Below are 12,073 nucleotides of genomic sequence, written 5' to 3'. Positions count from 1 at the left end.
CATGAGAATGATGCGCCAGCAGAGCTCAGACCTGCCAGGCTGTTGCTTCACTCCACCCGTGGAACGAGACCGAGCGGCGGGTTCACAGTAGCGATGGAGCCACACCCCCTGGCACCCACAATAATAATAAATATAGCTGCAAGCAGCAATGCGGGGCCAAGCAGTACACTTGCCAAAGTTGCCATGGCAACAGAAGGAACTGCAGCGCCCCCTTTGGCCCAAATCTCGCCAATGTTGGGGTGCATTCCTTGGAGGGGAAAATGGGGAGAGAGACGGGGAGGGTAGGCAAAGGACCTGGGCTGGGAATCAAACCGGGGCAGCCGCATGATAGACGAGTGCCCTACCGGTTGGCCATGGCAGGGCCTGTGCTGCCCTTGATTTATATTGAGTAACACATTTCCATTCCCTCTCAAATTAGTCTATAAAATATCAGCAAGTAATTTCTATACTTGAGAGGCTTGCTTTTTGGACAGCAATTATAATCCTCTGTGATCATTCTATTTAGTAAAATTGTTTATATGACATACAATATTATGGAAAAGAATCAGGAGTCTACTGAAAATAGATATGTCTTTGAAATTCTAAACATAAGAATCAGGCTGCAATGTAATGTTGACCAGCCTTTTGAGAGACTGGTCTGAGGAATTGGTGTATATAGAAGTGTGTGTGTGTGTGTGTGTGTGTGTGTGTGTGTGTGTGTGTGTGTGTGGTGTGTGTGTGGTGTGTGTGTTGTGTGTGTGTGTGTGTGTGTGTGTGTGTGTGTGTGTGTGAGAGAGAGACAGAGGAACCGAGAGAACAACAATGGTCTCTCTCTCTCTCTCTCTCTCTCTCTCTCTCTCTCTCTCTCTCTCCTCTCTCTCTCGATCTCTCTCTCCCTCCCTCCCTCCCCTCTTTCTATCCCTCCCTCCCTCCCTCTCTCTCCCTCTCCCCCTCCCTCTCCCTCTGTCTGTGTGGTGTGGGGGTGGAGGTGGGGGGGGTATGTGCAGGGGCTGGGGCAGTGGGGCTTTGGTTGACACTAGAGCAATAGCAGACTACGCACACACCTAAGCTCTCGTCTCTTGTGTGTCCAGAGACCCCCTGCCGAGAATGGTGTCAGTGAACGTGCGCAGGTGCCGTTGGCAAAGGGGACAGAGAGATGAGAAAAATCCCTCCATTCTTTCCACAATTTTGAATGGCTGCTGAGAGCTGATAGTTTTTTCAATCGTTACGAAAATCCATACCTGGGTGCAGCATAGTGTGAAGATGACCTGTGTACCAATATTTTGAAAATTGGGAGTACGGTTCAAAAGCTACAGGCAAAAATGTAGCTAAAATTTTGACCTGCTGGTGGCGCCACAGAGTTTGAGCTGGGGATTTGATTTTATTTGTGGTAGGTCATGGGATGGACTACTATGTGTGTACAAAATCCCTGCCCAATTCGACAAACGGTTGCCGAGATATGACCTCACTTCCTGTTCCGCCACGTTTACGACAATTTTGATTGGCTCTCACGGCTAAACGATAAAAGATATCCAATATTCCTGAAGACCCCATGTGTAGCTCAGTACAGAGATACTATTTACCGAATTTCGGGTGAATTGGTCAAAAATTGCCGAAAAAATAGCATTTTTATTGAATTTTACAAAATCCAAAATGGCGGGAAAACTATCCTGGCGGAAAATGACGTCATAGAATGCGTTGGATTCGTCTTGGCCCAAGGATTCCAGGGATACCAAGTTCACGAAAATCGGCCCAGCGTTTCAAAAGTTACAAGCAGAAATGTACCTGCAACTTTGACCTGTTGGTGGCGCTAGAGCGTTGGGACTGGGGTCCTATAAATTGCTGTGGGTAATGCTGAGACTGTCCCGAATGTGTGCGCCGATTTAGAGCATTTTCCTCCCTACGGTTCTATGGGCTGCCATAGACTTGCAGAGGGATAGGAATGGTGACTAGAGAATAATAATGAAGAAAACCTACTAACTCTATAGGGGCCTTCGCCAGCTTCGCTGCTTGGCCCCTAATAATAATAATAATAATAATAATAATTGGGTACAGTAATGCGTTATAAAGGCGTGTTAGACTACTTGAACATTGGCCACCACAGACATTCATTTATTTCTCTAGGACCAACTATCAGTTGCACATGTAGATAGCATCATTCATTGGCACCACCAATGAGTTTTGTTCTGCCTTTTGATGTCATTCAGGGTACCATTTGTGATCCACTCCGACGTGATACAATGTGTCTCCAATCTCCATTTCAAACGTGATCTTTTTTGGAAACACAACATTTCCCTTTTTCAAAACCACACCTGTTTCTGGCTCTGGAATTGGTTTAGGAAACACACCTATTTGGGAAATCAGAGCATTTCTGGCAAATCACCACTGAAGTATCAAATTGCCTTTCATATTTCCACTTTGAAAAATAAATAAATCACAGTGTTGTTTCATGGTGTTATTCTTTTATATGGCAAGATGGTGAGCAAGGATGGAATACTGCACAGGCCTACTGGGCCCATGCCCAGGGCAAGAGTCAAGGGGGCGCTGAGGCCCAAGACTCTAATATACTGTATTTCCTTTTTCATATTGGCTAAAACCACACTTTTAACAACTGTATTTTCTCATTTTCTCTGGGGACATACCCCCAACACCATCAGGTCTCTAACATCTGACCTAAAACCAAGATTCTTTTTGTAAACCAGCCCATTGAGGGGGGCCTTTCTTGTTGTCTGGCCCAGGGACCTATGGAGTCACATCCCGTCACTGATGATAAGCTTACCTGAAGAGATAAAAGGGTATTTGTCGGATCTTTGATGCTCATCTTTGAGGAGAGGTGCCGCCAAAAGGGAGTCGCCTATAGGAGTGTTTTTCAGAGGCCATGGATCCTGTTTGTAAATAATGTCTACTGGGTAGGATGCTATGGGTACAGCCCCAGCAGTGATGGGCAAATGGGCAGGTAACACCCAACAATGTTGCAAATACAGCTACTGCTCAGTGCACTGGGTAAGCTACAGTCATTGGATTCAAGAACCCCTTATGTATATTAGAATATACAGCACATTTGATTAGATACACCACATACCTGTAGTATAGCGATATTTTAATAGGCCTACTGAATACAACCAGATTTTAAAACAAGTTGGGACTCTTGGTATTTTGTGAATAAAATCAAAATGGTGTAATTTTCAAAAAAACTCAATCTGTTAATAAGATAGAACATTGTGCAAAAACACAACATATCAGCTGTTAAAGCCAAGCAGAATTATTGTTTTGAGGAAAATATGTGCTCATTTAAAATTTCACCCTCGCAACAAATCCCCAGAAAGTGTGGCTAAGACTGAAGACAAGACAAAGGAGGAGAGATAATTACTTTGACTGATGGTATGGTTTTATTTTTAAAAAGTCATTTTTTGTGCAATACATGATTTTAGCAGCTCAACTGGTAGGTGTGTTCTTCATTGTGTTTTCCTTTTTGTTATGCATAATATGTGACATAACCAGACAGCAAGCTGACGATTTGATCACCTGTTTACTCCACCCTGGAGCCCCACTGTTGGAACATATGATTCAGCATTCATTTTAACGTTCCACATGAGTAAGACGACCATAACCAAGGCACTACTCCACCCACTTCAATCATATATTCAGTCTTCCAGCCTGACCACTAAAAACAAGCTGGATGATTCAACTTGTGTGTAACAATGGAGGGTGCCTGACTACATGATTTTGAAAAAGGACAGAACATTTTCCATTCTGTAATCAGAGGACAGTTTCACGTATCTCCTGGTTGCATCTACACCGTAGAAAGATCTTAGCCACATAAAACACTGTTAGATGTCTGCATCACGGGCACTAATCAAGCATTGTGTTTATAGTCAATTTTTCAACAGCTGTCATTGTTGGTGTGTCATAGTTTGGTTATTGACAATGGGTATGTCATGATCACATATTGTAACTCATACAATGAATGCACAGAATTCCACATTACAGAAATGCAGGCCTTATGTGCCTGCAATTTTGATAATTCAAGCTTTTTGTGTAACAAATCCGTAATTAGTCCCTAAACATCTTTGTTTCAGAGAGACACAGAGTCTGTGATGGTCTTTATTTGTGCATTCATGTTGGCAGTCAATATAGTTCCTTTTAAAACATTCTTCCTAATGTTACTTTTTAGAATTATCCTAAACTAACCAACTACTACAACATGTTTTGGCCCTGTTACAACTTTTTGGAGATTTGTTGCATGGGTCAGATTTTAAATGAACAGATATTTCTATCAAAACAATTTTGTCTGGCATTAACAGCTGTATTTTGACCTTGTGCTATCCTCCATCTTACGGATGGATTGAATGCTTTAGAAATGCCAGCATTTTGTTTTTATTCACAACACACCATGTGTACCAACTTTTTTGGAATACGGTTTGAATTTAACTTTCAGGTAATTTTCTTGAGGGCGGGGTCGGGATGTCAAAGAAAGAATATATTGTATTCGATTTTGCAGGTCTGCACTAAAAAAATATGTTTTACTGTCAGCTGTACTAGGTCTGTGGTACTACAGTATATATGCATAGGGTATTGAAGTGTTGGTAGACTTTGGATAACGATAAATGTGAACCTACCCAAGCACTGGCAAATCAAGCTTTCACCGAAATGGTTAAACTGAAATAGTTGAAAACCAAGTGTGTCACACTGCTAAATGTTGAGTTTAAAATGTTTGTAGCTAAAATTTGAAGGATTAAAAGGTGTGAGAGGTTACCATCTTTGTATGTGAAAGATGATTCAGTAGCAAGGTCATTTCTAAATATTCAGAGTGTGTGGAACTACAGAAACTGAAAAGACTATGTGATAGTACATCCAAAACGTGTGTTTTTGCATTGGCATAATGGAAGAAAGGAGGAACACAATGAACATTTCAAAACCACTTGTTTATTTTAATTTAATTCTAGGCATGCCATTTTTTAGAGAATAAAAATGTTCATCCCATTCGCACATTAGAAAAAAATCCTAACCTATCTGATATGTACAAAGGACTTGAAAACCATGTGAGAGTAAAATATGTAAGGCCTCATAGCTCTGGCAGATGCAATGTTGTTAGTGATTGCTCTCGAGCTGAATCTTAACATGGCTGACTGATATAACAGTATGTGCAAATGAAATGCAAAATGAAAACCACTTTTTATGGGTGATCTTGGGTAAAAGGCTGTTCACATTTACAATGGTAGCTATAAAGTAAATTATACCTATAACAATGTTTCTTCTCAAACTTGCCAACGATAACTCCTGTTTATCATGAACATCCACAAGCATAAGGCATGGCATCTACACATCATTCAGAACTCAGTTTTGCTTTAATGAATTAATAGTTCAGAAAAATCACTCTGAAAGTGACCCAACAATACCTTTCAGCATGCCGTTGTCGTTTACCGTTGGTAGGTGAACGGCAACATTCACTGGAGTTATAACTTTACAAAGATTAAGTTGTTATCTTTATAGTTCTCATTGAAGATGTGAACTGCCTTTTACTGTAGGTGTTACGATGCAGCATAAAAACCCACAAAAACCCTAATCTATAAATAAAAAACCTGACATCTGCAACATCATCAACACTTTCCAAGATCTGAGCTTATACTGTAACTGTTATAAATGTATTACCATCATTCAAGAAAAAAATCAATCTCTCACACTACACTGCAGCCACTAACCCTAAATGATCATAGTTGCCGATTTGAGTTATGTCTCTCGGACATATTGGCCAGATGGTACGTCTAACCTGAGAGTTCATATAATGCATGTTGGCGATGGGTGGTTAAGTAACATGGGTGGTAACAGTTAATTCCATGATTTATCCTCATTATGTTACATTCTTGGTAGCCATTGATTGATGGATGGATGGATGGAAGGAAATGTTTAGTTTAGTTTGATCTCTTCCTGGACGAACGAACACTAGGGCCTGTATTCCGGACCGCACTCCCTCCTTCCTCCTCTGCAGGGGCTCAGATCTGCTGCATTGGCTTCAGGTCAGCAGACACCTGTGGCAAAGCAAGGAAGGGACATTTTATCTGAAGAGCATTGTTGCAAAATGACATGTCCATTTTGGGAAATTGGCATTGTTGTATTGGGCATTGCATTGCATTGCATGGCAAAATGCATCTTCTATAGGTTTAAAACATTTGTTATCAAATATTTGAATGGGCAGAATTCACACATACAGTAGATGAAGAGACGCCTAAACAGTAATTTCCAATAACGAAATGAAAATCAAAAAATAGCGTTTTGCAACGGAACTCTTCATTAATTTAGAACATTTAATTAGTCTAGTAAACTAGTCAAAACCAACCTAGCGACAGAAAATATTCTGGCCGGGTGAGGTGTGCTAGTTTTCTTTTGAAACTATCAGGTGGTTTAGTCACTGTTGGGGGGTTAGTTACTGTTTGGCCATATTGTGCCGAAGCCGTCTGAGAGACGATGATTTGGTCCCACCATATGCGTTTTTTGCACTGAGCAAGGTTGGCAAATTGCACAGGGCATCATCCAATCAGGAACCTCGTCACTGCATTGCGGTATTCATTTTCCTGAATTTATACATCATCGATTATTGGGGGTGTCCTCAAGTTGTGAAATCTAAATAATGCAAATGTTAAGATCACAGTTGCCGTGTACAGAAAAGGACACTGTCAACTGACAGTGGGAGGTTAAAAATAATACTTTAACTTTTAATCATAGCCCTTCATACTTTTTCTCTTAACTATGAACAACATCAACCTTGACTGGACAAGCGCTGTATGTAAGACTTACTGCAAAATCTGTGCCTGTGCATGTCTTGATGTCTTCTGGGGTCAACCCCTCCCAGACCTCAATCAGAGTGAGGCCGTTGGCCTTGTCCACATCAAAGACAGCCTGCCAAATAAGAGAAATGAAATGAGAAAACACCAGAGAATGAATAAACACATTAATAAACTAGCATTTGCTGTGCAATTTATATACATCAAGTTATCACATACTCGGTGATGCAACTTAATCTGAACAAAACATGGCAGCTTTTTTCACATGTACTGTAGTCAGCTTGGAAATCAGGAAAAATGTTCATGGCTATGAACGATAAATCATAGATATATCAAGATAAAGATATCTTTTATTTTTATTTTTTTTTAAAATATTTTTTAGGGGCTTTTATGCCTTTATTTGACAGGACAGTCGAAGATGGTGACAGGAAGCGAATGGGACAGAGAGACAGGGGAGGATCGGGAAATGACCCCGGCCGGACTCGAACCGGGGTCTCCGTGGGTGGGCATGCAAGCCCAACTGTGGGGGGCTTAGCGCGCTGCGCCACAGCACCCCCAAGATAAAGATATCCTCACACAGTTTACTTGAGCACTGCTGAAGTGTGTTTTTAATGGCACAACGTTGCGAGTCGTCACAGGGTGCAGTATACAATAACCAGGAGGCAAACACTGACAGAATAATTCGACAGGGCTTGAGGTGCTTGACTACACTGCAGCACTGTCACAGCGCAGCAAAACACCGGTGAAGAAATGGAAAATGGAATTTAAATGTCAAAGACAAGAGAGAAAATCATGGTGACGGTGAGGTAAATATACTCTTGAGAGTGATTTTCAAAAGAAGCAATAAAGAACAGTGGAAGAGAGAGAGAGAGAGAGAGAGAGAGAGAGAGAGAGAGAGAGAGAGAGAGAGAGAGAGAGAGAGAGAGAGTAAAGATGTAAGAGAGAGAATAGAGTAAAGAGAAAGTCCAAAGGCAAGAATCGTAATGGAATCTTTCAACTGGGGATTCCAATCTGACATGGTGAATTGCTATAATGTGCTCTTTGCCACCATATGCATAAACGGAAACATCCTACACACATTACGACAAGCCTCTTTAAATTGCAAAGTGGTGAATAATCTTCTTTGTGTGCCTTGGCTCAATGTACGGGTACAATACTTGTGAAGGCTGTGTGTGTGTGTGTGTGTGTGTGTGTGTGTGAGTGTGAGTGTGAGTGTGAGTGTGAGTGTGAGAGAGAGAGAGAGAGAGAGAGAGAGAGAGAGAGAGAGAGAGAGAGAGAGAGAGAGAGAGAGAAAGAGAGAGAGAGAGAGGGAGAGAGAGATAGATTCTTTAAGTTTCTCCTTAAAGGGTTATGCCCTTGAGGTAGCCTTTTCTGGAATTGTGTCAATTCACAGCACTCAGAGTTGGCTTAAAATAAAACAATCCATTATATTTTGATACACTACATCAATCCTCATTCCATATGTGCTCAGAGATATCCACAGTGTGCCTGAATCCTGGCGACAGTCACCTCAGTGTTGACTGCAGAAATCGGCTTAATTGTATCAATAAGCAGTATAGAATTCTGTATGCATTATAAAAGTATATTATTTTGCATACATTTCTTTATATTCAAGTTATTTGCACATAGAGTATGTATAGAGTTGTAGGCTGCAGCCTTCATATTCATATATGCAGTACACAAGTATTTTATTTTAATGAAACTGGTGGTGAATACCCAAAGGAACGTACAATACACACACCAGGGGGAAGATGGATAGCTTAAATGGCTGTTGAGATATGCAAAGAACACGGAGACAGATTTTTTAAATATATATATATGTATGGAAAGATAAGTGATACTAAGTGCTCCCACTTTGAGACAATTGGTCCTCATTTTAAAATCCTTCGCTATTGAACAGGAGTGTTTCAAATTACATTCGCGGGAGGAAAATAGCCGCTAAAAGGAGACAAAACACATCGAGTTTGACTCTAGCCTCACTTTTAGACTTGGTCCTCACGTTACCTCAGCCTCTGCATGCAACAAGACACCACAAAAAAACAAAAAACAAAACACCTCGCCAAGATGTGGAACCACATGATTAAATTCCTATCAATCGACTTGAGTGTTTGGACAGAGTCAAAACTAAGAAAGGGATGGACAGAGATGGAGAAAGACAGAGAGAGAGAGAGAGAGAGAGAGAGAGAGAGAGAGAGAGAGAGAGAGAGAGAGAGAGAGAGAGAGAGAGAGAGAGAGAGATAGAGAGTTAGAGGAAGACGCCACTCTGGACAGATTTATTGGTTGGGAAACAGCTGGTTTGCCAGGGGCACAGGTTGGCTGCTCGAACAACACTGACAGCCAGCACATAGAGGTGACTATTTGGGGGTGGGGGGACCTTGACAGGAGGAAGGCTGTGGTCTGACGACCGGAGACTTGCAGCGACAGCATTGTAACTCCACTCCCTCCTGACCACCTTTGCTTACCCCCCCACCCCCACCTCCTGTTGTGCAAACCCATGCCTGGCAACCTGCTGTGAAACGCCAACCAGCCAACCAGTAGCCCACAGGGGCTGCAGTGTACTGTGCTGTGCCGTTGCGATAAGGCCAGTCAGTGCAGTCGGTGAGTGAAGCGATGATGGTATGAGGGGCAGACTTCTGGCAGTTTTTGTCTTTTTTTCCCCCCACCAACAGATTGGATATAGGGCTACAGGGGTGTAAGTGCCTGTGGAGAAATAAACCACCACTGCATGGGGTAGGAGGAAAGAGGGAGGTGTGTGTGTGTGTGTGTGTGTGTGTGTGTGTGTGTGTGTGTGTGTGTGTGTGTGTGTGTGTGTGTGTGTGTGTGTGTGTGTGTGTGTGTGTGTGTGTGTGTGTGTGTGTGTGTGTGTGTGTGTGTGTGTGTGTGTGTCTGTCTGTCTGTCTGTCTGTCTGTCTGTCTGTCTGTCTGTCTGTCTGTCTGTCTTTGTGCTTGCTTGTGTATGTTTGTATCTGTGTTAATATGTATGTGTGTGTGTGTCTGTGTGTGTGTGTGTGTGTGTGTGTGTGTGTGTGTGTGTGGGTGTGGGTGTGGGTGTGGGTGTGGGTGTGGGTGTGGGTGTTTGTGCTAAAGGGTATTGCAATTGTCGAATGTACTGTATATCTAGTATATAAACCTTCAAGAAAGCAAAGGGCATTCAAATCAGAGTGTGGCTAACCATTCTCAAATCCAACATGGCATGTCCTTGTCAAAGACCCATTGCTCCAGAGAACCAAAGTAAAGAGGTACAGTGTGCTCTGCACAAAAAAAGTCACGTCCTTGGAATCTTTCCAGTATAACTTTGCAACACAATATATATGAAGTCAGGCATTGCTATTAAGTCAACAGAGCTTTTCTTCCCATCATGTGCCCGGAGAAAGAATAAAGTTGATGGTTTTATGTGGAGAAGGATTGAGGCATATACACAAGAGATGAGAGACGGCGAGAAACGGACTAAAATAACGCTGAAGCCCTGGCAAGCTTTTCATCACAACACTGAACACAAAGTCAAGAAAGTTCTGTTGACTTAATAGCCAAGTCTAGTGTGTGCTCAGGAGGCACATGTGACGATGAGAGAAGAGAGACTTGTGAGAAACGGACTACGCCTGGGCAACATAACGGCCCATCTGCTGCAGTGACAGCTTGCTGGCCGCTAATGTGAGAAAATAATCAGACGAATCAGAGCAGACAACACAGTTTTAGTAAAAGTGTCTGCGTGGCCGAAAATGAAGAGTCAATATTAACAGACTTGGCCGTTAGTGGGATCATACTTGTTTAATCCCAACTGTGGCGCTATCAATGTGTTAAAGTATTTACTTTGGCCAGGGCCAATGACTGCTTTGGCCGGGCCCAGGGCAGAGTTATCTGAAAGCTTGCTTGAAAGTTAGCCTGGTGTAACCCATAGAGTTAGAACATTAGACAAGAGGTGACACTGCAATTCGCTACAGCACTGGAAAACAGCAAGCGCGGTCTCTGTCTTCTGTAGCTAGACATTCATTGGTCTAAAATGGTTTAAAACAGTGAATTTGCAGTGACACATTATTCAAGGACCAATTTTGAAAAGGCTAAATATCTTATTCAATCATATGAATCGACAAAACACATTTTGAAATGCATTCAGATAGTGCAGACCTCCGCCAAGAAAGCTGTTTGATAGAACATTTGACCATGTTTCCTGGAAATCAAAATGTAATGACTTGTTCCTTTTGTCATTTCCAACAACTCTAAAGTTCCATCCAAATCTGTTAATAACTTTTTGAGTTATCCTGCTGACTGACAGACAAACAGACAGACAGACAGACAAACCAACTAGTCCGAAAACATTACCTCCTTGGCGGAGGTAAGCAGTTCATATTAGTTAGGTAGATATTTAGCAGCACATTTCAACTATTGTCCTTGTAAAGTGCATCAACGGAAATGTTGGTTTTTGGTGAGTCCCTTCTCCATTCATTGACATTCCTCAGGTCTACCCACAGAATTTGTTAATTAAATTATTCAATAATGGCTGCAATGAATAAGGGGGCACTGCCACCTCTAGTCTAATGTTCCTCTATGGTCTTAGCCACACCGTTCATTTGCACAGACTACCGGTACAGAGGGTCTGAAATGGCTGAAACGTGCATACCCCCCGGTGGCCCCGGCCCCTGCTGGCTGGATGTCTGATAACAAGACTAGAAAAAGCCATTCCAGAACACCTGGCCCAAACACAACAGGGAGGGAACATTTACTTTGGAGGGGACTCTTTATGCTTTTGCCAATAACTTGCCCTGGTGGTGTTTACATGTGCTCATTACCTTCAAAGGGGTAAAATCTGATGAGTATTCTGACCAACAGGAGCCAACCGAGGGGAAAGTCTTTAAAAGTAGAAAGCATTAAGCGAAAAGCTCTGTGAGATGCAACTCTAGTAAAAATCAATATTGTAAACTGAAGGGGAGAAAATGTCAGATGTAAAAACAAAAAGAGTAAGAAAAGACAATGACCTTTTTTCTTTCGACTCCAAAAGGTCACTACTATCCCTCGCGAACTCTTCTTCTGGAATCATCAACTGGCCAGCTGCTAACAGTACTTGTATTTGACAGTATTTGTCCTGAAGCAATTACTAATGCTTAAAAGTAACAGATAAACTTCAATAAAAAGTTGTACTGTGGCCCAGCTGTGGCTCTAATGGCTGGGCACTGGACTACTACACCGGCGACCCGGGTTTGATTGTCGCCCAGGTCATTTACTGATCCTTTCCCTTCTCTCTCTCCCAACTCGCTTCCTGTCTCTCCTCCACTGTCCTATCCCGAAAAAAAATTACCTTAAAGAAAGTTGTACTG

The 12,073-nt window shown here is 42.1% G+C and overlaps 1 protein-coding gene across 1 annotated transcript in view; it reads right to left on the bottom strand.

Annotated features, from left to right (window-relative positions):
• Positions 1-4,885: 4,885 nt before the first annotated feature.
• oxct1a (3-oxoacid CoA transferase 1a) overlaps positions 4,886-12,073 on the bottom strand; it is an 88,983-nt gene continuing 81,795 nt past the window's right edge. Inside the window, exons 16-17 of the mRNA XM_063187641.1 lie at positions 6,775-6,876; positions 4,886-6,008 (exon numbers count right to left, since the gene is read on the bottom strand). Of these exons, the coding sequence (XP_063043711.1) occupies positions 5,973-6,008; positions 6,775-6,876 (138 nt within the window). The 3' untranslated portion in view covers positions 4,886-5,972. The remainder of the gene's footprint in view (positions 6,009-6,774; positions 6,877-12,073) is intronic.

This window comes from Engraulis encrasicolus, chromosome 21, assembly GCF_034702125.1.
Source record: "Engraulis encrasicolus isolate BLACKSEA-1 chromosome 21, IST_EnEncr_1.0, whole genome shotgun sequence".
In the NCBI taxonomy this organism is placed as follows: Eukaryota; Metazoa; Chordata; class Actinopteri; order Clupeiformes; family Engraulidae; genus Engraulis; species Engraulis encrasicolus.
This window is presented reverse-complemented; position numbering and strand designations above follow the sequence as displayed.